At 42.4% G+C, this 26,893-nt stretch overlaps 1 protein-coding gene across 1 annotated transcript in view; it reads left to right on the forward strand.

Annotated features, from left to right (window-relative positions):
• CCDC91 (coiled-coil domain containing 91) overlaps positions 1 to 26,893 on the forward strand; it is a 1,353,016-nt gene that overhangs the window by 160,629 nt on the left and 1,165,494 nt on the right. Inside the window, exon 3 of the mRNA XM_069228181.1 lies at positions 6,862 to 6,940. Within this exon, the coding sequence (XP_069084282.1) occupies positions 6,862 to 6,940 (79 nt within the window). The remainder of the gene's footprint in view (positions 1 to 6,861; positions 6,941 to 26,893) is intronic.

Here is a 26,893-nt window from a genome sequence, read left to right on the forward strand (position 1 = left end):
ATTTCCATTGCCATCCATAGACATTGCTTAAAATCTTGAAAAATTGAGCATTGAAAGGATGCAGCAATAGGTTTGTATTTTAGATGGTGATATACACCCACTTTTTCTTCAACATTTCTCTCACTAACTTCAGTTGCTCCAAAGCCCAACATTCTAGTCCCAGTTAGCTATCATTATTTTCCCAATGAATAAAGAATTCCTAAAATCTTCGCTTTGTCCATTTACCTTTTTACTCAGCTATTTCCCTTTCAGATATTTATACAGCCCGTAGGTCTGCATTCTTTACAAATTTTCTGGGAAACATGACCTTGTTCTCTGCACAGTTTGTCTTTTTGACATAAACGCATAGTTGTGTGACTTATTTGGCATACAGCTATGAAAGGTTTCCCTTACACCTGACAATCTCGGAGTTGTGAAGAAGCATTCTAAATCATCTTCACAGAAGACAATGCTTTCTCTCTGTCATAAAGGCTGACCTAGCAGAAGAGTCAGTTTAGGTACTGCCAACTTCTTCAGAACTTCCTGGACATGAAGGAACATGAATTCCATAATGAGAATTACAGAGACCCTTCAAATTCACAGCTGGTCCCAGGCCATGTGGGAAGGCCTTTCTCCAGTTCTGGGGTTTGATATTGATGGGGCTAACACTGAAGCGTGAAGGTGAGAATTTGGACACTGCTGGATCTTTCCCAGTCAACCTTGATCCGATCACCATCTAGTAAATCACTGATGACCCCAAAAACAGAATTACAAAGGGCACCAAAAGATCCATGGCATTCTTTATGGCCAATCTTGTTCTCCGTTCCATTCCTCCTTAAGAGGAAGATATTCCAAAGACAGAAAGACTGCAGGCCATTGGTATTGAACTAGGTCAAAGAAACGGGAGCAGAATGCCACACAATAATCCCGAAACAATAAATTATCTTTTTCAGAAGGTGCCATGCTTCCAAGCTAGCAGCTCAGATTCTCTTTGGAGACTCTGTTTTATCAAGCGTATCACTGATAGATGACTTCACATCTTTTAATGATGTCACAAATAGCTCTCTAAGCAAAATATTTCTGCACTCTTTTTGCAGATCAATAATTTTATGAGCCCACAACCTTGGTTACACTTACAGCAACTGACCCTCTTGGTGCCATGTTTATTGGAATCGATTATTGATTCCTTCCTAGCTTCAGATGTAGCCAAACCTTATGTACAATGGTTAAGATATGTGCTCTTCCTAATTCAAACCTTCTGTTACTAGTGATCGTGTGCTGGTGCTTACATCATAGTCTTTTTGTAAAAAATCATGAAAGATATTTCACCATTGGTTGTATGCACCTTTTGTTAGCTGACTTGAAATGCTGTAAGGGACATAACATTAGAAATACACTTCCAGTTTGTGAAATCAATGTGGCTTCACTCTAAGGACCAGTAATCAATAGTTATGATAACATGAGTTTACTTTAGCATATTATTCAATTCAGTGTATAAGCAGCATAAAAAAATAAGTTCACAAGATACAGCAATATAGTTTACAGGCTGAAATGTCTCAATAAGTTGAGCCATAATAATATGAGATACAGAATGGTAACAGACACAACAAGAATAAAACAAGTTGTCACAAATAGGTGATACATCATGCATTGAGGTTTCCTCGCTAGGGCACATTAAGCGTAAGGATTATTGTAAGTTTGAGAAGATTTTGTATGCAATGAAGCCACCATCTGGACCTGTACAATATAAAGCACTTAAGGCTTAGGAAAATGTGGCCAATTCAAAGGATAAATAAAAGTATGAGGGTAAAGTTAGGAAGATTGTGCATAGTTGTGTAGCCGCTAAGTGGAATTCAGAACAATAAAAATAGCGGCCAGAAATTGATTAAACTAGGTTATATCCTGCACTGACGAGTGATGAACCTCAGAAAAGGAAAAAGAAAAGGAAATGAAAAGGGAGCCCAGAGTGTTCGGGTGATTATAGTGATAGTAATTCTAGTGACACCTTTTTGGATGTGCTGTTGTCAGCTCGTCCACTACCTTACAATGTTGCCCCACCTAAAGGGATGAACAGTGCTGCCACGGATGAAAACTCTGAACGAGCCCCTGCCCCTGTGAATCACAGTCACAGCACTATGGGTGGAACTTTGGGGACTGATGCTCCTGTGAATTCCCTCTTCCCAATGCCCCAGATGCAATAACTATCCCTGTTGATCCTGTGCTTCTTTAATATAAAACTGCGTCATCTGGGGGTACAATACATTCTTTAACAGTTCCCACTGGGGTAGATATGTCAACCACAGTCCCTGTGCGCCAAGCCTGGGGAGGGATAGGAAGAACTCCTTTAGTCCTGATTAAGGCAACCCCACCACATAATGCCCCTTTGTCCTCGACATTGAGCACAATAATGGATCCTTCCCCGATACCTCAAAACTCTTTTATGTCCTTTTGGGACCCCTCCCCCGTCTACATCTCAAATAGCAGTCCTGGAGTAAGAGTAATGTTTAATACGCCTAGATCCCCAAATGGTCTTAACTCGTAGAAGATTTAATTAGATTATTTAATGGGTCCCCTCAAGGTTGTGAAAGTTCAGAGTTAAGTAAGGAATCCCCAACCCATGAGAAGGATAAACATGTGGATGTGGTTAGGTTAAAATTGAAGCTAAATGAAATGATTTTAGGCAATTGTGATCTTTCTCGCTTGGACATTTATCAGGAAACTAAACTCACATACATTTGCAAAGATGTCACAATGCACAGGGCAAGCTCATGACAAGCTTTCCAAGTTGGCCCGAGTGTATGACATAGATCTAAATAGGACAAAATTGTTATAGAAGAGTTATTGTGTATGTTTTAATGAAGAACACATAACACGTATGAGGAAATCAGGGATGACATTACCGATTTAGATAAACGGGAAAGCAGCTGGGATGAAAACAAAGACCAGAAGTAGTTGAAGGTAGTAGCTACCTCAGGAAGCAAGGCGAACCACCTCCTTCACTAGACGTAGAGGGGGCTCAGAGTTTCTAGTTATGAGAGGTGCCCGGTGGAGACTACATCCATGTGCCTTGGAATGTAGGTGATGCCTTTACGAATACACTTCCTAAATTAAAGGAGAATCCAGTATTGTGGTACAGCAAGGTTGACAAATTTATCAAACTTTCTCAGGTGTTATGGGTGGATTTGAATACTGTTTTCAATATTGTGGCACCAAGTGATTTAACTTAGGCATCTGTTCCTTGGCCATAATTGCTGATCCCAGATGGCTGTGTCCACTCCCAGAGGTACTTTAGCACACTTTAGCTCAGAGTCAGGGGCACAGGGGGCCGTCCTAGGCAAGCTCCAGGCCCCACTGCAGGTACAACAGGAATTTTAGGCTCTACCTGGCTCCATTCACTGCCTCGGCCCGCTAGACTCTCTCTGTTGGTGCAGCACCTTCTCCCTCTCTGTGGCTGCCTTAGAAGCATGCACAGCTATCTCCAGGTCTCCCTCTTTCTCCTGAGCCACCAGTTGTAGTTTGCAGGGGGCTGCACTAGGCGCTGGCTCTGTGCCCAGCTACTCTTGTGAGGAGGCCCTTGCAGGCCCTAGTAATGAGGCTTGCTGGCTGCCTGGCTCCGGGCATGGCATCCTTTACTCCTAGGGCATCTCTCAGGCTGGCAGTCCTCTGTACTTGTCACTGCTAGAGTCTGCTGCCCCAGACGGGGGCAGCCTATGGCTCCACGGCCATGGAGCAAGGTTCGCCAACTTTCCTCAGGTCTAGACAGGCTGCACAGGTTTTCTGCTGTTTGGAGGTCCACTGCAGTCCGGGGGCTCCTCTCATCCTTTACAGCAAATCTTTGGGGCATATACTGGACAGCATGCTGCAGGATCTCATACCAAGCTTCAGGAGGGATCGAGCTCGTATTTACTCCACCATCTTGCTAGGCCACAGTTGCAGGTGACAGATTCATGCATTAAACTCAGTGGAATTGGAAATTCTGTGTGGTTTTATGACTGCTAAATCCGGTCCCACGCGGTAATTCCCCACTCCATGGTCTTCAACTCAAAATTGAGCAGCACTAGTGCTTGTTATTGTATGGTAACTTAAATTTTAAATGCAGATTTACCACTCTTCCCCGACTCTTAATCAGACCCTAATTGGCAGGAGATCAAAGGCATGATGTGGTGCAGCGCACACACAGCTCCACAGTCTGCCTGGCTCCTACTGCACCATGTCTGCACATATCTTCACGCTGCTGGAGCATATCTACACATAAAAACATATACAGATGACTCTCCAGGGGCTGTTTGTAGCACGTGTGGTATTGGAACTTTGTGTGTTGTTTGAGTCAGAGTACTTTGGGGCCAGTGGGATCTGTTTTGGATGCCCTTAATTTAACATGGAACAAGATGGAGGAAGAGGATATCTTCCCCAGACAGTAGGTATAACCTGCATTCCTATAGCCGGAGGGTGGCAACCCAGACACTCAAGTGAGGGATGATGGAAACAGAGCTACCTTTATAAATTCAATGAGGAGGTTGTTAGAAAAGGACTGCTGATTAGTTCTTCCTAGTCTTTGCTATTTTGGAGACTGTATGGCTAAGGCGAGGAACTGTAGTTTCTGTTCTTCAAGGTGAGGACATTTCTAGGCAGGGCCTGTCCTTCTGTCTATCTCTAATACTCAGGAAATCTCATGAAATGTGGTGCAGAGATCTTCTGCCTCTGTTTTGATTTGTAGGATCACAGACAGAATATGGAAACCAAAATATTGTGAGGACAGAATATCATGTCAGAAATATTGAGGGCCACAATATTGAGAATGTATGTGTACTTATAGATTTATTATTCTTATCTCTACACATTGAAAAAAATATATATATGTGTATTGTCAAGGTATATATATGGGAAGTTATATATAGTGAAACTTTGCTTACCTGTAGAAACTTACCTTCTCAATATTTTTGTCCTCGATATTCTTGACACAATATTTTGTCCACACAATATTTATTTTTCTGAACTTTTGTCCAAACACCAAATGTGTAGAAGAGTGTGATTTTCTTGACCAAGGAAGGGGCCTTCCACGGCGTACTCGGAGTTGCTGTGCAACTGGGGCTGCAACTGGGGCCTCCCAGAGGTGTGCGAGACATTACCTGAAGTTTTCACTTTCTGCTGAGAGACCGAGGGTCTGCCTGAAGTGGGTAGAATCCTGCTGTCTGTTGGGAAATGCAAAGAGCATGCCTGGCCCTGCAGAAGGAGAGACAGTCCTGGAGGAGAAACCCAGCATGTTCCTGGTGTACAAAGCACCCAGGCAAGGCTGACTATTCTAAAAAGTGAAACCAAGAGAATTCCATTATGTGAGAGGATTCCCAGTCTGTGTCACATTTCTGATTGTTTTAAAGAAAGTACCACAGTCATGCCTAGTAGGCTACTAAGGGCTCCAAAGACTGCTGTTGCCCATATGATGGAGAGTGAAGTCTTGTCGCTACTGAAGCAGGAAGCTCTAAATGGCCCAGAGACTGCAACTGCTGAACGTACTCCACAAGAGAAGTCTCAGCCTGAAGGCCACAGGTGCTGAATCTGAAACCGCTTGACTACAACTGAGTAGGAAAGCACTACCTTTCTGATGTCATCCCAGAAACTCTGAACTGAGGCTCAGACGCCATCACAGCCACACACAGGAGAAGAACTGGAGCCATGACGGCAGGAATGTGAAACACATTCACCAAACTACTTCAGCTACACCAATAACCAAGAGGTGAACACAGGGCTTAACCAGCACCTGGGATAAGAGATTAATATGTGCAGATGAGTCTGTCGTGCAAGCTTGAAAGCTATTCCCGAGGAGTACAAGACATTGAACTGAGTTCTACTTGACCTGTCGAGGAATTTGAGCCTGTATGCACCCTTACCTTATCTGTGCCTAATCCTTAGCATGTTAAGAATTGGGCACACACAGTCCCGGCTGTAGTGGGAAGAAAAGACACCACCACTGGGATGGGTTTACACAGTGCTTAATTTGTAAAAGAATAAGTGGCGGGCCCAAGGTTTTGTTTAGAAGCCCACTGCCGGTGCTATTGAATGTTGGCTTGCTGAGTATCAAGGCTGCATGGTCTTGATTCCACCTCTTGCCTTTATTCCCACTGCCAGACACTTTTTCCCCTTTACCTCACTCTTGCCGGTTTCTGCTTTCTCTCTTTGTCACTGTTTGTCCATTTTCTCTTCCTTCTCATTTCCCCTTGAGTATTTTTCCATGTCTTGCTCTAGGTCTGAGTCTGATGAGGAAAAGTAAATGCTATTCCCCAAAAATGAGTCCCAGATGCCCCATCCTGCAACCCCTGGCTCCTATTAATCACTGACTTGTTTTGCAGCCCTGTATCACATAGTCATTGAATTATGTAGTATTGAGTTCTGCTGTGAGACTAAAAGTAGTTTCTTTTTACAAAAAGATGAGCACTAAGTTGGGTGTTGAAATCTAAGCACTTGGTTCATACACAACCCCCCAGAGAAGCTTTTCCCTGCTTGTCTTCGCTATTTTGAAAGTCAAGTGAGGAAAAGGTTGTACTAGGCCCAGTTTGAAGAGCCATAGTATAAAACACCCTAGGACACCAGTGGCAGAGAACCTCATCCAGGACAATGGGGTTCCAAAATCCATTGTCTGTACTGTGCCATGATAAAAATGCTTTAGTAAATTATGAAATACATTCAGTTTCATTTACATTCTGAGTGCATTGTTTAGCTACGGATTTGTATATATTTGATTGCACATCTGTTTTTCTTTAATGTCTAGAGATGCAAGAATGTTTTTTGGGGTATTTTAATTGGGTGGAACAACAAGAGGGGGAACGAATCAATTTCTTGCATTTGTTTGTTACTTGAAGGTCTGTTGTTTGATATTTTCTATAGGCTGCTGAGACTTTTGATAGTGGAGATGGCGAAACTCAAAGTGTATCCCCTGCTATTCCATGGGCAGCTTTTCCAGCAGGTATGAGAAGTTATATATTATTTGGTAGTTCCTCATATCGTGTATCCTTGTGGCTTGAGTTTGGATATTGTGCCTTGACTGCATTGCTTAAAACTGCTGAGTGAGAGAGCACGCCTCTGTTACTTTTACATTTAATTGTCTAGATCGAGTTCTCCAAATAGTTGAATAATCCCAGAGAGGCTGTAAGGTTACATTAAATGTCCGCAGTAAGACCCATACGGTGTTGTACAAGCTATCTCTCTCTCCCACACAAACTAAAACCATACGTGCCCGAGACAGACTTTAACAGCACCGTGAGTGTTTTGTTCGCCTTTCACCTGAACGGTGACAGTTCCCTAGTTTACCACATTCCTAGCTCAGTGTTGGCTCCACCGAAAGGTACCCTCCAACTTGCGTTGCCCACATAATGGCACAAGTGGCATCAAACCACACCACCCTAAAGGAGTTAATCTGGTTTCCCGTGGAGACCTGAATTATCGTCATACTTGATTTATCAAGTACAGTGCTGTAATGATCAGTACTCAGTCCTACTTGGCAGAAACGCTTTGGAGACCACAGGAACAAAGGGAACAGTGCTAGGTAACAGGAAAGAAAGCAAACGCCCGACGAGGATAGGATGTACAAAGCCAGAGAATAGGCCTCCACGCAGTGGAAGGCATGCAGTATGCATGAAAGAGGAGAAAAACATTAGGCACTTAGCAGGGGCGTAGCTTCGGGGGTGAGGGGGTGTTTGGGGTGTTACAGCCCCCCACCCCCCCAATAAATGCTTTTTGTGATAAATAGTTGGGTTCAAGTGCTTTCAGTCGGGTATTGTGAGATGTCCGTCAGATTTCAGCATGAATTTTTACATAAACGGACAAAAAAAAATCACACACTCTCTCTCCCTGTTTTGAAAGTCCTCAAAAATGTTAATTATTTTACAGAATATTGTTTTCTCTCTCACTACTTCTATCAAACCGCATTCATCTCCCTTTCCACTACCCCTTAGGCCCTTCTCATGCACCCTGCTTGTCCTAAAATGGATTCAAACATGATATGCCAGACTGTCGGAAAATCTGAATCTCACAAGACCTCCCCTCCCACCCACATCTTACTGACCAAGCTACACCCCTGGCACTTAGGTTGGAAGGCATAAAGATACAGAACTTGAAGGGAGGTGGAGGCGATGGAGCGAAACAATGTAAAAATGCGTTGTTTTAATAAACTTAACGAAAAGGGGGAATCTTGTCAACTTAAAACGTAGCATTTTAGAATTTGATAAGAGGGAAGCAGACAAGTGCAGAAAGCTGCAGGTAAATTAGGTGTTGTGAGTTGGAGGGTTTGAAGTTGAGTGAAAGATAAGTGTTCGATAGCATAATAGCTTGAACATAGTGAGAAGGAGCCTAGTCATGGATGCATTTAAACATTGTTAAACAAGAGTCCGGAATTTAGCTAGCAGTTTGTTTTGATTTGATAGCTACTTCCCTAATGTGTCTTGGAAAGTCGGGCTTGATGGAACTTGAAGATTTTTTGAGTTTTAAAGTTAAAGAATTTTTCTGTAATTTCAAAAGCGGTAAAATGTAGGCATGCACCCAGCAATAGCCCGCTTTTTGATAGCTAGTACATTGATGAAGGTTTTGGTTGAATGGGGACGATGTGAGAGCAGATTGTTTCAGTTTGTTGGATCATTTGAGTCAGGCAAGAGTCAATGATGACAATCGAGTAGAGATACATCTTCTGTTCCATGTGGGCAGGAAACTTGCAAACAGATGTAGCAAGATGACAGATCTTTGTAAGGAAAGAGATCAGTAGGGCCATCCCATGTCACTTTGTAGTCAGTGATACAGGTCTGAAAGGAAGAGATTGAACGATATTAAACGTTTTGGGCCTCTTCATCAAAGAGACTACAGGAGGTGTATCATGAGATGAGGAGGCAAGAACGGAGGATTGTGGGGCACCCTTTAAGGCGGGTTGCCACAGAGGTTTCTGATCCTCCCAGTGCACCACAGGGTCGATTAGTGAAGTAAGAGGAGTGCCAGGAGAAGATGTAGTCAGAGATGACACTGAAACCAGATGATTAATGGCATATTCACTGTGTCACAGGCAGCAGAGAGATAAGGACTGATGAAGACAGAGGAGAGGTGCCTGCGATGTGCAGTGATGATGTAGTTGGGTCCAGAGTCCTAATGATTCTCTTGTTCTGCCTTTTTGTGAATGATCTGCTCCTACTCTCCATGCAGTAGGTTAAGCTAACAGAATTCTTGCCAGTGACTCTATTTATAAGGTACATAGATGTGCAGTTAGAATAATACATCTATACATACCAATATATGCTTTCCTCCAGAATATGTTGTGTGTTTGTCTCTTTGTTACAATATTCTTTTAGTACTGTATTTCTGTAGTAGCTATCCTGCTATACAACCCATTGTGAAATTCTCCAGTTCTTGAAAATGTTATCTTGGGCTACACTGTAACATACAGCAGTTGACCTGAATATCTGATTGTGAGTCTCTGGCACGCCTGGGTTGTACATTGTGAACATGTCACTCTTCCCTCTGCATTCCTGGGCACTGCCTGCTTCCTTCATGTAGGAAGAGAGTGTGTGTGTGATGCTGCGGCGCTGTTCCCTAATAAGGAAATGTTCTAAGTATTATAATGTGACCACTTTCTTCTAAGCAACTTGGGCTCAAGCTCTTTTCAGTCGCTATAGACTTTCAAGCACAACACGTTTCCCACTTGCCCCTCCCTTTTACGTGGTGCACAGTTCTGTAGGTGTGTGTGGCATTTTGAGTCATGCCTTTCTGTGGTATTTAAGAGCAATTTGAGATAGTAAAATTATCTTTCTTATGTTTCTTTTCTGCAGTACTTATATTCCACTTGCCTATCTATTTGTCTCTGTTCCTCACTATCAACGCTCTCTCTTCATAACAGTCAGGTCTCTGTTAATGGCAGACACAAATAAGAGGAGCACACTAGGACATTGGATTAAGTGTTTATGATCGTAAAGCAAGGATGTGTTATGTGTAGCTTGTATTTGTCCTTTAAAACAGGTTGGTAGAGCACGAGATATAAAAAAAAAAAAAACGTTCATAATAATGTATTTAGTGATGAGCAACATATATTTAGAGAACTGCATAACAATTGAAGTGACATAAACACTGACCCCTGAAATACACAATTTAATAAATTAATACCTACTTTTTAAGATCATCTGCCTCACTTCCTGGCAGCTATTGTGTTTGTCAGACAGATCCCGAAAAGTCAAGCTAGACAGTTCAAGAAAGACCTTCCTCTAAGCAGTATCATATGCTAAATGGATTTACTGCGTGTTCCAGTGGAAGTGGTTTTCTGTTTCCACTCACCCTCTCTGTCTGTCACACCTCTGCCCATTACTTAGGGGGCTTCCCGTGACAGAGATAGGCTGTGCGCATACTCGGACAGCGTGGTGTTGGATGCCACACCCAATGCACAGCTGGGCGTGCTCGTGTCCTAGCCCATATTGATGGTTCTTTAATCGCAATCACTCTGGGCAGGTAGTGGTAGAGCTGTGGAATCTCGCAGCAGACGAAGCATGGCAATCACGGCCTTCTGCTTCATATGCTTACCTGAGACGATGGTTGTGAAGGAAGAGTCATCGTAAAGCCTTTCAACTAGCCTTTCTAAGGCAGTGGATTGTCCAGAGAACTTTATTGGAGGTTCGCAGTCCAACATGAACCATTTAGCCTTTCCTGTGCTGTAAGTTCTTGTTTAACTCATTGAAGCAATCACAGGAGGAAGGTGGGTTCCAATACATTCGCTTGTTACTTTTGTTGCATTCATGACGGAGGTTTTTTTTACGTTTGTCTTGCTTCCTCGTAACTGTGACCCTCTTATAGAGCCACTTGGAAACATTCATGTGTGTTAGAAGGTTGGCAATGTGTCTTCTGGGAGGGGTCTCCATTTCCTAGGGCAGTCGAGAAGGAACGTGAACAGACCTTCTTAGCGTCCAGTCCTTGACAATATCATTTATATTATGTTGTATTTGCATCCTCTGGGTTCTTTTCTCTCAAAGGAGAATATCCACAATCACACTAATGATCTTCTAAAGGAGTGAAATGACTGTCATTTCTGAACGACTTTAGGATTCCGCTTGTTTTCATTAGTATTTGTTATGTTAAAACAATGTTGCAGAATGTAAATATCTTGTAGAACTACATGCTACTTAACTTACAACTCTTAGTTTTATTAATTGTCCTCACACTGATATTAACCTTTCTAAAACCAGTCACTTGCCCCTCTGGAGTTCGACTGCCACAGGTTTTATGGCATGAAAATGAAGAGTGAATAAGTGAAAAGCCCACCCATTCTGCACAAGTCAAACGAGTACCTATCCTCTGGACTTTTTTCGTTTATTAATCTGACATGAGCAACTATGACATTGGTTTGTTACTTGGGACCCGTCCTCTGGCTTCGGGACATAACGCATTCTCATTTGATCCGAGGATTCCCAGGTTGACTTGTCAACTATTTACAGAAAATGTAAAACCTCTCTCCCCCCCCCCCCCCCCTCAGCCTTTTCAGCATTGATTAGACTTTGAAATCATCCACCTTATTTTAAGAAAAGGATAAGGTATGATTCCACTGGTAGCTCTTTTCCATATTTTCTCCCTTCCTGTCTTAAATAGACTTAGTTAAGTTTCTGTTTTGTTTGAATCTTGTGAATGTTAAACCAGCTTGTTGAGTTTCTGTAGTATTTCATGTGCCATGCATATAATATAAGATCCATTATGTCACCTTTGAAATCCTGCAATTTCATACTCCTCGATTTTACTCAAAACACCTCAGTCTGTTTTGCTCTTTTAGATCACAGTTCGTATTACTGCATTCTGAAGATATTGCCACTTTTACTTTTTACTTCCAGTTCATAAAGTCATCCACATTTAATCCTGGTGTAAACTCCAGGTAGTGGTGACTGGAAGTGACTAAGAAAGGCATGCCATTAAATATATGGTTATACATTCTATTTTATATATATTAAATTATTCCATACATATCCTAGAAACACATTTTGTTTATATATATATATATATATATATATATATATATATATATATATATATATATATATAAAATCTCCCATTGACAGTGGCCACTTAGTAATTATAGTTAGGATTCTTTTTCCATAGACAAGGCGTTTTTGTTTTGCTAATAACTTTTGTGCCGTCTGACAAATCTTCACAAAAAGTAAAAAAAAAAAATTCACCTCAGCTCCTTCCTGGAAAGTTTTGAGGTGATCCATCAAGCGAGGCCAAGAAAAAAGGTGGGGGAGAGAGGGTAAAAAAAGCAAATTTCCTCATGCATATTCCATAGACCTCTTTAAGCAGCTCTACTGCAAAAACTGCTGAACAGTATTACCCCAAATTTGGCAGGAGGGTAGATGTTAGTTTGCAGATTGTACTTTTCGTGGTTTGGTGCTATTCAGTAATTATTAAGAAATTAAGTTAAAACATATTTGTTTATCTGAACAAATAGGTCAGCAAGAGTCTCTCAAGATTCAGTAGTGCTGATTTAACAGTAGAGCCTTCTGATCGGCTCAAGGAGTTATTATTCCCTTGCGCTGTCTCGCTCCTGTGGGAGTCAGACTCCCACGGAAGCGAGCACTCTGATTAGCTGCCAGCAACATGAGTAAAATGTTGCTGACAGTCATTACAGGGCTTGGGGACTTAGCACCCTGTCCTGAAGTTTAAAAAAATAAATGATATAGCGGGGCAGGGTAAGGATACCCTGCCCCACTCGGCCCCATGAAGGGAGTCCTACTGGGACCACACCCCGGACCAAAATGTAAATAAATTTGCAGATTTTGCTGCAATCCCATGGGAATCACACGACCACGGAAAGAAATGTCAGACATAATTTATATATGTGTGTGTGTGTGTATATATATATATACATATATATATATATATATCAGTGGTCTTCAAACCTTTTAATGCCGCGCCCCCAGTTGAAAAAAAAAAAATCTTTGGCCCCCCCCCTCAGAATTTTTCACAATTATTTTAGAAAGATGGCAATGTTTAAATATGTCTAAACCTATTTAAACATTGCAGTGAAGTACTGTTGCCTTTTTAAACCTGCAATAACATGCTTCTGCTTAAAACAAAAGCATGTTATCTGTATAATATTTATTTTGCCAGCGTTTGGCGCCCCCCCTGGGATCACTTGAGGCCTCCCAGTTTGAAGACCTCTGATATATATGCCATTTTTGGCCATAGGACCCAATGTATTTATTAAGGGCAGGGGCTGCGTGTCCCCCATCCCCAAGCCTCATAAGGTCCTGAGGGCTGTTCCTTACTTAAAAGGAGGGGCTGCAGAGCCCCTGTGCTTATTATGGCCTGGGGACCCTATCCCCCGGGGCCTCCATTGTGAATAGGTGGGTGCCCCAGTCCTCACCTGGGGCACCCACCATCCACACATTGGGGGCTGTGGAGTGGGGAGCCCCAGTACCTCCGCAGTCCAGGCCGGCTCCCTGATGCTGCAAGAGGAAGCATTGCTTCCACTGGAGGGAGCAGATATTTTTGCTACTCCCTCCATACAGGAGCAATATGTTGTTCTGTTTTCCTGCCTGTAACAATACACAGAGGGAAACAGAGCACAAGTCTGCTCCCAGTCAGCAGAATCACTTTCAAAGCTCCTACCTGCTGGGAGCAGACTTTGTGATGGCTTCCATTGGCAGAAAATTCGAAAATGCTCCTGCCAGACGGGAGCAAACATGTTTCTCTGCCTGCAGAGGTGCAGGCTGGGAAACCACTATGTGTCCCGGGATAAGCTCAAGTGAGCTGATCTCAGGGGATTTTGTGCAAAGGGCCATCTAAAGCTCAGGTAGGGGCCCTCTCCTTAACAAATACTTTGGGTGCTGTGGCTGTGATCCCTGTGGTTTAATATGGCTCAAGGTGGGGGGATGTGCTCCCCTCCCCTAAATGAGTAAATTGGCCCCAGCGGGTTGGATCTTCGGGGGCAAAAACAGCTCGGGTATGGGGGCCACCCTCCCATGCTTTAATTGAAGAATGCTGGCCCATGCCACCATTTTGGGTTTTTTTGTTTTCATTTCTGCAGGATTCCTGTGCTAATGCAACACAGATTACTGTTATTTCAGTTTTGGCCCCACGTGGAGTCCCTCGGTGTCCCCCCAGAAGGTCCCAGGGGGCAGAGCATTCCTACCCTGCCCCTTTATATCAACTGTCCAGATATTCAAATATAGTGACTGATGAGGCAGAGCCCTGACGGCTGCAGGGTGCTCTGACAACGATTAGGTAATAGGTAAGACTTATTCTTGCACGAATTAGGTATGTTTCCCAAACAGGATGGACCTTCTGTTGGATTTCCCTGAAGAAGGCCCATGACCCTCTACCTGGAAGCTAATCTTCTCCAGGCGGGTATCCTTATGATTGGCCGAAACATGTCGGCATTAGTGGACGTGGTGGTGTGGTGAGTCCTTATCACTTCAAGACACCCCACTGTGGTTGTTCCTGATTTAGGAACAATCCTTTTTAATCCTACCCTATGTGACCCTATTGATAAAGGAGATATCCAGTGTACGCACAGAGGCAATTTTGTGGACTTAAGATCTGGTTGCCTACATTTGCCACAGCACACTTTATTCTGAGCTCCCTTCACCCAGAGATTATTTTTTGTGTCAAGGTGCAGACCGACATGGTCGGTACCATTTTAACCCAGCGGGCGGACTAACCGTGGATTAAGCCTAACATGATAATGTGGGTGAGGCCTTATGGTCCATAAACAATGGATGGTTTTGGAATAAAAGTAGAGAACAAGGGTATTGAAGGTTTGCGACTCCTTTAGATAGCGTATGTTGATCACAGATTTGCCCTACATTTGTGTGATACCATGTTCTGTTTCCCCTGGATCTAAGCATCTGGATCATGGCTTTGGTCCTGCAGGACGCCTAGTATCCTGCCCCAATCTCGCATTCCAAAAAGCGCTAATTGCGGTTCAAGGTGGGCTAAGAATATTTTCATTTGCCATGCTCCCCTTTAGCCTCACCAGTGCCCTTTGGGTGTTCACAAAAGCGATTGCAGTCATCGCTTTGTGGGTTGAAGATCCCAGCTTTGTTCTTCTTCGACGACTGGCTGTTAAGGCAGGCTCGCCACAGTCATTCATAGACTACCTCCAGAATACGACAAACCTAACATCTTTCCATCATTGGCGTTCATTATCAACGTGCCAAAGTCACTTCTGACTCTTTGAGAGGCTCTCTGTCATTGGAGTCATCCTACATATGGTGCAGTTACAGCCATTCCCTCCGCTGTAACAAGTCCAGGGCATTTGTGCTATGATCCTGATGTTTTAGCCTCAGTCCTGGGTTGCTGTGATAGTGGCTCTGAGGCCTCTGGCATCCTACACCCTGCTCGTTGACTATTCCAGGCTCTGCGATGGAACCAGAGGTCGCAGTGGGTCCAGCACCAGGGTACCTCTCTGATTCCATACAGGTTTCAAAGGAGACCACAAAAGACCCGCAGTGGTGGCTACTTAGCTGCCACAGAACCAGCAGCAGACCCTTCTCCCTGCCCCACGCAGAGCTGACAGTGGTGACTAATGTGTGGCAGATCGGTACAAGAGTTCACCTGGGAGATGTGGAGATAAAGATCATAGGACCTTTGTCTCCAGCGGAGACCCATGTCCATGTCTAGCTGTTGGAGCTACTGGCCAATCACCTGGCGATGAAAGCCATCCTACTGTCAATCAAGAGAGGACTGCTTCAGGTACTCACAGACAACACAAATGTGAAGTGGTACTACAGCAAGTATGGAGGGGTGGGATCCTAAAGGCTCTTTGCCTCTGAAGTCGGCTGGAGCGACCGGACATTTCCCTGGTTATGACCACCTGGCGGGATCTTTGAATGCCAGGGCAGATAAACTCAGCTGTCAGCACCTGGTGGATCATGAGTGGTGATTACATCCCTAGGTGACACAGTGAATCTCCCAGAAATGGGGAGAACAATGGCTAGATTTTTCTCCCACAGTCGAACATGCAATGTCAAAATTTTTGTGCACTGGAGTTTCTAAGATGGGTCTCTCTTGCATTCCGGAGCAAGTGGCGCACAGGACTCATGTATGCATTGTTGCCATTGCCTCTCCTGACCAGAGTTCAGGAATGACTGGCTTTAGCTGTGCTAGTGACTCTAAACTGGGCAAGGAGAGTGTGGTACCCGTAACGTCTGGGCATGAGCATCTGTCCTGTGATCAGGCTTCCGCTTCTGGAGTATCTCATGTCAGAGCAGCAGGGCAGGGTCTTGAACCTGAACCTTGTCAATCTGCACCTCCATGTATGGAGATTCAAACCCAGCAGTTGACTGAATTAGGGCTCCTCTCAAAGTTCTGGATGCCATGCAGCCTACAAAGTATGTTTACACTGGGCTCTAGGACAACTTTATGGCCTAGTGATGCATGTGCAATATGGCCCCACTACAGGCAAAACTGTTGGATGTCTTGTTTTCTGTTTTATCTGTGGCCCAGCAGGGTATTTGTCTGCCCTTTCTACTTTTTTTTATGTTTGCCTCACCAACTGTCCCTGTTCAAGTCACATGTTGGGATGAGATTTCACATAGAATTGCCACACGCTTCTCCCCAAAACCTTTGTGATTTCACAGTGGGACCTCAGTTTGGTCTTCACTTTTGTCATCTGCACTCACTTTGAACCAGTGCATTGATGTCTGCTACGTCTCCGGACTCTGAACACTGTGTTCCTGGTCGCAAGAACTTTGGGTTGTTGCAGGAGCGAACTACAAGTGCTGTCGGTGCAACTACCTTGCACCAGCTTTTTTCCATATAAAATGATGTTGCCAAAGGATGCAACTGCATTTCACATTGGGCAATCAGTAACTCTCCCGTTGTTCTTTTGTTCGCCGCGCCCCTAGAAGGAAGAGGAGAGAGTCCATTAACTGGATCCCAGAAGAGCTTTGTGCTTCTACATAGATTGCACCAAAGATAATTCGGTGCACAATCAGTTTTTTGTTGGGTTCTCTAAGGCACAGAAAGGCAAGGTAGTGCTGAAAATAATTCTGTCAAGTGGATAGTCCTCTTCAGTAAGATCTGCGACACACTGACCATGAACCAGCCTCAATAGGACTAGGGGCCCACTCTACCAGAGCCAAGACTGTTACCAGTTCACTGGCACACAGAATACATGTCCTTGATATCCTTCAGGGCGCAACGTGGGTATCCGTGCATATATTCACAAAGCACTACTACCTTGACAGCCATGTCCCAGTGAAAGTACATTTTGATGGTTAAGTCCTGAAGGGGTTTTTGGACTGAGCCATTCCACAGACCCACCACATGGGGAACTACTGCTTTGGTATCTATTCTAAAGGTGATACATCTGTGGTTAGAAGTATCCATCAGGAACACATGTTGTTTACCTTCTGGTGAATACTTAACCTAACTGCAGATTTCTCATTGCCCTCCCACCTCCCCGTTATGTGAATTGGTATCTATTTCAGCTAAAAAGAGGCCCTAAACTAGAGATCTTCACACTGGTACCTCTGATTACTGTTGGGCTCTGCGTCCAAGGGTGTGGCCAATCAAGAAAGAAACTGATGTTGACGCGCTTATATGCGGTTCCACTGTTACTGGGGGGTAGAACAAAGTCAGCAGGGGAGTGGCTCTGCACCACCTAGTGGTGCATGTGTGCAATACTGTTTAAATCTTCTGGATACAGTCTCGAGCCTGGGTATATTCTAAAGATTAGGAATCTGCAGTTAGAGTATCCACCAGAAACAGCATTCCCCAACATAGGTAACTTGTTCTTTTGGAATCAGTGATTTAAGTAATGATGCTAAAAGTGTTACTGGGATAACGTAATGCTTATTAAAATGTATATGCTCTGTTTATTTTGTACAATAGAAAAGCCAGCAAAAGAACATTAAGATAAAATGCACACAAAGCAGACACTATGCGCTTCGCTGACGAGCATGGTGGTAAAAGCTATTCCGTAGAACAAAGGCTGCTAAATTACATACAAAGCTCAAGGTGTAAACCATGCAAGAAATTGCTATTAGTACTAGATCACAAGTAAAGAACAATTAGCGGTATCGTATGAGATTAAGAGAACATTTCTGTTTTGCCTGTCCTTTTACCATTGAATATTGTTCTCTTCTTGACTGACGAACATAATCAGACACATTTTGGCTTCTTGGTAAGATGAATATTTAAGTTCAGTGTCAGGAATTTATGGTTTCTCCCTATTATTATAGCGTTTTACAGAATAAGTCACGTAAACTTATTATGGTTATAAAATCATGCCAGTGGCATGAATAATGTACTAGTATAAAAACTGCTTCAAGGTGTCTTCGTACTCTGTATTTACTAGTCGGCTTGCCTTTGCTAGCACCCAGGAATTATAACAGGTTACTCTAATAGTTAAAGTGCCACAGAGACAAACATGCTTCAGTTTTGATGTTCAGAATGTTTATTGACTTATCTTTTATTGAGGTTTCCAGGTGCTCTGGAATTTCCTATGCTTAATTGTCTTTGATTTTCATACTTAATTTGGGATTTTTTTTTCATTAAAGGTGTGAAATAACAAACAAGGGGTGATATGATTGTCTGAGCAGTATTTTCACGTTTTAACTATGATTAGTTTTGAGATTTGCAGTGAAGCATTTCAAAAGCCTTTCACATACAGTAGCTACCAACTAGCCCCTTGTCATGAACGTCACATTTACCAAGCCCAGTTTATTTATCCATAAGCATTTTGCACACTGCCCCTCTTACTATCATCATTAAAATAAGAAAAATGAAACTAAAATCTCTAGCATTCAGAGTGCAGATAACTAAAAAGTCAGGCGTTCCGAGGGTTACCAGCATTGAAATCAAAATGGTATTCTAAAGTAGTTGTTCTTCACTAAAAATCACTGTATTAATTTGACATATTGAAAAACTCTTTGCTTCCCTGTAAAACTTACAGTTGTCAAGTGAACTTGTGGTTCACGAGAGACAATTTATTTATGCCATTAAAATTAATTAGTCTCTTCTTTCTGTCCTTGGTTAAACTTGATGCAACAATATGGGTTTGTGGGATTATATATGATATATTTCGACATGCCAGCCGGGAGGACACCGCGGCTTAGGGGATCTTGTCTTGATAGACCTTCTTTTGAGGAAATATGGTAGGTAAAGCTTGACATTCCTCCGGACAAGACTAAAATGTTGAAGAAGGAATGAAACATTGACCAAACGATTCCCAATGTATGCGGCATCCGTTCTCTTGCCTGGTGACATCTCAGGGTCACTTCACGAGTACACATCCTGGGGCTGGTCAGAAGTGGGGATTTGGACAGTGGGCGACTGCTGCACTTTGATGGTGAAAACACTGGAGAAATTTGTAGAGGAGGGCGAACTTCCAGCCAACCACTTCCTGGTGTATGACTCCGTTACCAGTGCAAAACGCATACAAAGGAGTAGTAAGGGGACGGACCTAAAACACACGCTGCTTACCCTCGGCAAGAGCAGATAGCAGGTCAGGTGGCTGCATCAGTCCCTAAAGCCCATGACGAAAACCAGCATAGAGAACATGAAACTCAAATAGGACCTGGATCCGAGGAGAGTTTTGACTGATTGGGAAATTAAGAAGCTGTTGGAGTGCAATCACAAGGGCTCAATAAATTCCCACTTCAAATACTCTTTTTAACTACACCTACGGGACATATGTAAGCACTCTAAGACTCTATATGCACAGACTTTATCGTTCTCCAGATGCACGCTCATTGGGCTTCTTCCACATGCTGTGGAATTCACCTTGTCATGAATAGGAACTGGAACAATGTGATTGAGGTCCTAAAAAAGATGTTGCAACTCACTGACCTACATGGACTGCAAACTGCTTATTAACTCTTTTCAGTCACCCCAAACAAACAAGTTGGGGAATACATTTCTCCACCTTAGGAAAGGTGGGGCATAGTCATGTCCTGGTGCTTTATGGCAGCTCCACTGTTGAGTCACTAGCATACAGAGTAGAAGAACTGTGCCATGAGTGGAAGCCTTGATCTACGTGAAGAGGAGAATAGAGGCCTTCAAAACACCACTCTGACCGTATGTGGGATAACTCACTGCTCACGTTCGAAGCATCAAATGTACACCCTCACCCCTAGCAGTACTCCATGTGTGGAACTCTCTGCAAACCTGTATACTATATATCACCACCAAAGGCAATAGTATTGAATGTAACTGAATCCATAGACGCACCCATATTACTGGATCACTAATGCCCCAGAGCACCTTACCTGTTGCACAACTCCATTTTCCCTTCGGAGACCTAGCTTTAGCACTTTTAATCCATGTTTGTTTGTTTTAGTATGTTGACTCTACTCTTTTCCCGTTTGGCAGGCATTCATACTGCCTTTAACTTAAGTAAAATGTTGATGTTGTAGTGGGTGCCCTATGTATGCTATGCTCACGAGTACTAGTGCATCTACCCATGTTTAAACACAATAAAACTGGTTTGGAAAGGCATGAATATATATATATATATATATATATATATATATATATAATTCTGTTGAGAAATTAGAGAAAAGATACTGATCAATATAGAATTAAACTATAATTTAGGTTCAACTGGTATTTTAGTTATAGCCGGTACAAAAAGTTTAGCATGTTACATAAACATATTTTGTACTCCTTGGTCCAGATCCAGTATGTTCCTTCAAATGATCTGAGTGACACATTCTTAAATTACAGATTGAGACTGCCCATAGACTTTCCTAAACTGCAGGTTTCCTTTCATACCTTTTGCATAGTAGATCACTTTTTATAATTCTTAGATGTATAGATGTATAGAAATGTATTCGACCTCTACAGTTGGTAATTTGTTGTCTTTTCAACATTTACTGATATACATTCAAGCAACAATGATATTTTCAAAAAATAAAAATAAAAACATTGGCTTATTCACAATTCACATATTTGATTTACTTATAGGTCCGTAGTAAAGTGCACTATATGTACCCAGGGCCTGTGAATTAAATGCTACTAATGGGCCTGTAGCACTGTAACTTTAACCATGTCTCAAGTCTGCCATTGCAGAGCCTGTGTGTACAGTTTTAAACTGCTGTGTTGACCTGTTAGGTTACACCTCTTCCCAGGCCTAAACCTTTCTTTTTAATACATATATGTCACCCCTAAGGATGGCTCTGGACAGGCCATGGGCAGGGTGTGGTGTATAAAAATAAAAGTAGGACATGTACTCTTACGTTTTACATGTCCTGGTAGTGAAAAACTCTTAAACCTGTTTTTCACTACTGCATGGCCTTTCTCTTCCATAGGATAACATTGAGACAACCTTATTACATTTATAAATGTAATTTCCAAGAGGGAAGTGAGGGGATCCCGAAGTTTGGTGTCTCTAAAATCACAATTTAAAATCACAACTTATGGTGAATTTGGGTTTCATATTGTAATTCTGAAAATGCAACTTTTAGAAAGTTGGCATTTTCTTACGTCAACCATATGGTGCCTTCTGCCTGCCTCTGAATAATCGTCTGGCTGGGCTCCTGTGCATTCCCTCATGACAGCCACACACATAGGGAGCTTAGGTTTTACTGATGGGCCATCCAAAGCATGGTGGGCCATCCTTTGGGCAGGATGGGAGGGAGGAGCTGGCACTTATACCTGAATGGACTTTGTCCTGATTTCACACAAAGGCTGCATAACCAGGAGGATGAGCAGGGACCCTTTGCACTTCAAAGGCCTCTCTTTGAAGTCTCCGCCATTTCAAGGGCTACACTGGTTATAAGAACTGGACTTGGGCCTCCACCAAACCAGTACACTTCTGGACCTGTGCTGCTGAAACAACTGTCACTCTGCTGGACTCCTGCTCTGAAGTGCTGGCCTGCTGCCTGCTGCCCTCCGTGCCTAGTAGTGAGAAGGACTAGAACTGACTCTCTCCAAGTCAGAATCTGAGTGACTCCAAGGGCTTGCTGAGTTGCCTCCTGTTCTTCTGAAGTCTCAGGGACACAAAGGAGTTCCAACACATCTGCTACAGCTCCTGGACCCATCTTCATCCAGTTCCCGACCCCCAAGAGGTGCCCTTCTAGTTCTAGGCCCTTCAAATTGGTTTTGTGGCTCCTGAGATCAAGCTTTTGTGCTCTTTGCGAATGCGAACAGGCCCACTCCCACAGGAAATGCGCTGCTCAAAGAAGAATCAGTGTGAGCTGCCACAAGTTTGTCTCTTTGCACAGTAAGCATCGCCGCTTGTGACAGCTTGTGACAGCAAGTTCCAGTCCACCCATCTCCCAACACCCTGCCAAGTCTTTGTGTCCGCGGACCATTGCAATAGCATTCTCCTTGCTCCCCGCAAACTTCTTGCCCCTGAACGGGACTCTTGAATGAACTTTGAGAAGGTAAAACATCAGCTGGACATGTCTGGGACTGTATCCGACCTGTGCTCCATCGCAGTTGGCCAGAACTTTTGGAGTGTGACCAGATAGCCCAGGTAGGCGCTTTAATGCACTACACTTAAAAATTCATATCTGTTTTGGTCTTGTTTTACTCATACAATTAAACTCTTTTTTTTTCTAATCAGGTGTGGTGTTACTTTTGTGTGGGGCTTTCACTGTTTTACTGTTTAAAGTGTTGCATAAATACTTTACAAATTGCCTCTTAAGTGGAGCCTTCTTGCCGTGTGCCAAGCTACCAGAGGGTGAGCACAGATTAATTTATGTTGTGTATCTGACTTACCCTGACAAGGATTGGGGTTCATTTGGACAGAGTGCATACCTCTGCCAACCAGAAACACAATTTCCAACAATATGCATATCCCCGAATCCTCCACTTCACATCTTCTACAGTTTGAATGCATCCTTATTTTTTAGAAATTGGTTTTAATTTCTGTCTCTAACTTTATGCAAGTGTTTCTAGACTATCATTCAAAGTGTTATTAAATACCTATATCTTTCGGGTAACTCCAATAACAGGGCAAGCTCTGTGTTAAGTTGACCACAAGAAGCATTATTGAACTATGACCGGATCTGAAGATACATAAAAAACCTAGTCCGGATAGTCCATACTTGTATTTAAGCTCACAGTAGGAGTAAAGAATACCTTAATTATACAAGTCCCAGTAGTGTTAACCCCTCTTTGCTGCCAACATTTTACAGTAATGGTCTTGAAAGATTTTGAGGAGTGATTTATTATCCTATAAAGGGGACTAAAGCATGATATGGGCTGTGTCTAGCACCTTTGTTCAAGCATTCCAAATTACCATAGCTGATTTCAGAGTCTTAAACCTGACTTGTAGTTACGATCATTAATTCTAATAAAGCATCAACTGGCTTCCTTACCCAGACAGATATTGTATATCGAGGGAAATTGCTGACAAAGAAGTTGACACAAGTGATAGAATCCTGCTACTTATAAACACCTAGGAGAAAAAACAAAAATCTGGTAAAGCCCATCCCCCTTTTCTAGTAGGTAATTTAAGGAATCTCATTGCTCTTCTGCTTTTCTCATAGCCCAATATAAAGGTATTAATTGTAGAATCCAAGTCCAAGAATTGGGAAATAACAGTGGGATTCAACGAATCAGGCACAGAAACTTAGGCAAAATTGACATTTTTACCAAGCTCCCTTTGCTTATGTAACTAATAATTCACCTATACCAATTCCACATTAATACAAAAGTTTATCTATACCAAGTCTGGTAGTTAATTTTGAGTATTGCTTCATTTTTATAGCTGCTCAAACCTAGACACGTTTGTTCACCGATGACCCTCTCACTGAATCGTGTTCTAATATGATTCAAAGTTATTTGTGTCTTAGTAGGACTAAGGTTATACCCAGAAAACTTGCCAGACTGAGAAGCCTCCTATTCAGTTGCAGACATTGCACTATCTACCTTGGTAGTTTATATAGCCACATCCTTAGTATAAGCAGAAACCTTCAGTATATGCCCACTCACTTCAATTGGCATTGTCCAGTTTATGCTTTAAATAGAGTTCCAGATATATTGCAAATGTTTGCTGAGAAACTGGGCATCCTTGGCAAGTTGCTCTGGTAAGTTTAAATGACTCGGATGCATTCACAATTATTACAATCCTAGCCTCTGGTTGAAATAGAGCAGTTTCGTGTATCATATACTACTGCTCAGCACTCTCCCTCAGAGCGTGTGTGTTTGGCCAGCTGTCTTGGGCTAGCCATCCACACATGCGCAGTAGGGAGCCTGCACAGGCTCCCAGTCTGCCTGGAAGCACCATGGCTGGGCGCTCCCAGCCAATCCTGATGCTGCTCTGAGCAGCGTCAGGATTGGCGCAGGGCAGGGAGAGAGCCTGTGCCTGCAGCCTGCGACGGAAGAGCAGCGAGTGGCAATTTAAGGTAAGTTTTTATTTGTTTTTAAATAACTTAATGTATTTCCGCCCAAACACCACCCACTCCCACCTCCCCCTGTTTAAAGTGCAAAGATAGCCTGAATGGAAACGAGGGTGATTTAGAGCATAGAGGCGTAATTGCACAGTGCCAGTGATGTAGAGATACATTAAACACGTTCACTGATTTGGCCAGATAGTGCATTGACCTCAGCAGAGACAGGGCCTAAAACACAATGTGTCATCATCTAGTATTTGGTCCCCGAAAGGCGGTACGTTATTATGGAGGCCTTGTGCAGTTCTCAGAGATAAGGGCTAGAGAGATTAGCCAGTGCTGACTGGTGAATGTGTGAGGAACGGAACATTAGAGAGTTATTGAGCATTCAGGGTGCAGATGTAGCAGTATCGTGCAATACAAACGTTCGAAGGCATAACAAAGCTCTGCCTTCAAAGCTGACAACTAGGGACGTAACAGGCTCTTATAGCCCCCATGGCGAGGGGGGGGGCTGGGGTTGGTGGGATTTACCCTTCAAAAGGGGGCACCATTCCCCATCCCCTGCCGTTGCGCAGCACCCGCCCAGCCCCTTTTAGAAGCTGCAAGCCGCGACTGCCTAGATGAGGCCCTTTCTTCTGCTTGTGTACCTTTTTTTTTGTTTTTTTAAGAAGGACACTTAATTAGTTGTTTTTCAATATTTCGAAACGGCCATTGCACCATCAATGCTCATGATTAACCCGTGTAATATATGAACCTGTAGTGCACCACCTATTTTATATTGTATTCTAATAGTATTTATATAGCGCTTACTACCCCTGACAAGGCATCGAAGTGCTTCTCGTCGAGTAGCTCGCTACTCCGGAACTCAAAAAGGAATTAGTGGTGGATTAGTATAGGGAAATATGAGTACAGTTTTAGTATTATTATGAGTTAATTTGAGCCGCGGATATGTGAGTTTGTTAGTTGGATTGAATGGAGTAATGGAGGGGTAGAGGATGGAAGAATCCAGAAGTGTTAATTGGGAGTTTATAGTAATAGGATTTAGGCTTGGGATGAGTAAAGGGGGATGGAAGAGGGAAGAGTCTGTGGAAAGGGTGAGGGAGATCATAAGAGCAGGAGGGGTTTTGGATGAGTTAAAGGTGAGATAAAGGGATAATTTAGTAGGGTTGTTTGGGAGATCATGGTAGTAAACTGAGGTTTTGGTGAGTTTGATGTGGAAGAGGAGGGAAGAGCTTAGGCAGGGTTATTTAAGAGATGAAAGTAGAAGAATGGATTTGGGATGAGTCAGAGTGGGAATGGAGGATAGATTGATAGAGACATGACATATGGTGATGGGTAGACAAAGTAAAGCTTACAAGAGAGTAAAAATATATTTTTTATTTATAATATAGATATATATATATATGCACACATTTTTGATCATTATGTTTATTTAATTTATTTATTATTATATTTTTGTAGATTTATTTATAATTTGAATTTTATTTATAGATGTATTTATTTTTTTATTTATTTCTCTAGTACAGTAGGACTAGAGTAATAAATAGATATGTAAATACATAGTAAGGGAATATATGTCCAAGGAATATAATAATGGGTTTAAAATGAGAAGACAAGTAGTATTTTATAAACACAGACTTTCAAGATTTGTAATGTTTGAAGTTAATTAAGAAGTGTACTTTTCTAACATGTATTTATCTTTACTCAATTTTTGAATAGCCAAATACCTATGATAATAAACATTTGATCAGTGTGATATAAAATGAGAGCAGGAATTCATAAGTATCTAATATAACAACTTATCTAGGAGCTATGCAATGATCTATGAACATGTTAAGCATAGAATAACATACACACACACACATATATATATACACATACATACACACATGAATACACACATATATGTATGTACATATTTAAACCGTGAGTAAATAAACATTAGTTAAACAGATTTAAAGAGTATGTGTGTAGTTTATTGTTATGACATAGTAGCGATACATATTTTCTAAAGAACTATACATAACTAGAATATACACATAATCAGATAAAAAATATTTATCAACACGGGCATACACAGTCCATAGCTGTTTGAATATGGTGGTTATGAAGGAAAGAGCCAACTCTTGAGTAGTATTCTGAAGACAAGATAGTTATCTGTGGATCTTATAGTTGGGGGTGATGAATTTCATAGTTTGGCTGCTTGAACGGATAAGGATGTACCACCTATAGTCTTTTTCTTTTATGGTGGTGTTCTAAGGCGGGGTGCCAATCTTGAGCAGAGGTTTCTTTGTTGGATGTGTTTGGTTATTTTGTTTCTGATAAAAAGCAGTCCTGTTCCATGTATAGCTTTGTGGGTGATACAAAGCAGCTTGAAGGTGCATCTTCTGGCAATGGGTAACCAGTGTAGTGCTCTCAAGGCAGAGGAGATGTAGGCTTGTGGCTTTACATGTAATAGTAGCCTGGCAGCGGAGTTCTGAATACGTTGTTGTTTTTTCATAATAGATAGTGATGATCCATGATAGAGGCCATTGGCATAATCCAGTTTGGATAGTACAAGCGAGATAGTAGCCTACACCTTGTGTGGAAATATTAGGTGGGGGAAAATGCATCGTAGAGTCTTC

This window comes from Pleurodeles waltl, chromosome 4_1, assembly GCF_031143425.1.
Source record: "Pleurodeles waltl isolate 20211129_DDA chromosome 4_1, aPleWal1.hap1.20221129, whole genome shotgun sequence".
Taxonomy (NCBI): Eukaryota; Metazoa; Chordata; class Amphibia; order Caudata; family Salamandridae; genus Pleurodeles; species Pleurodeles waltl.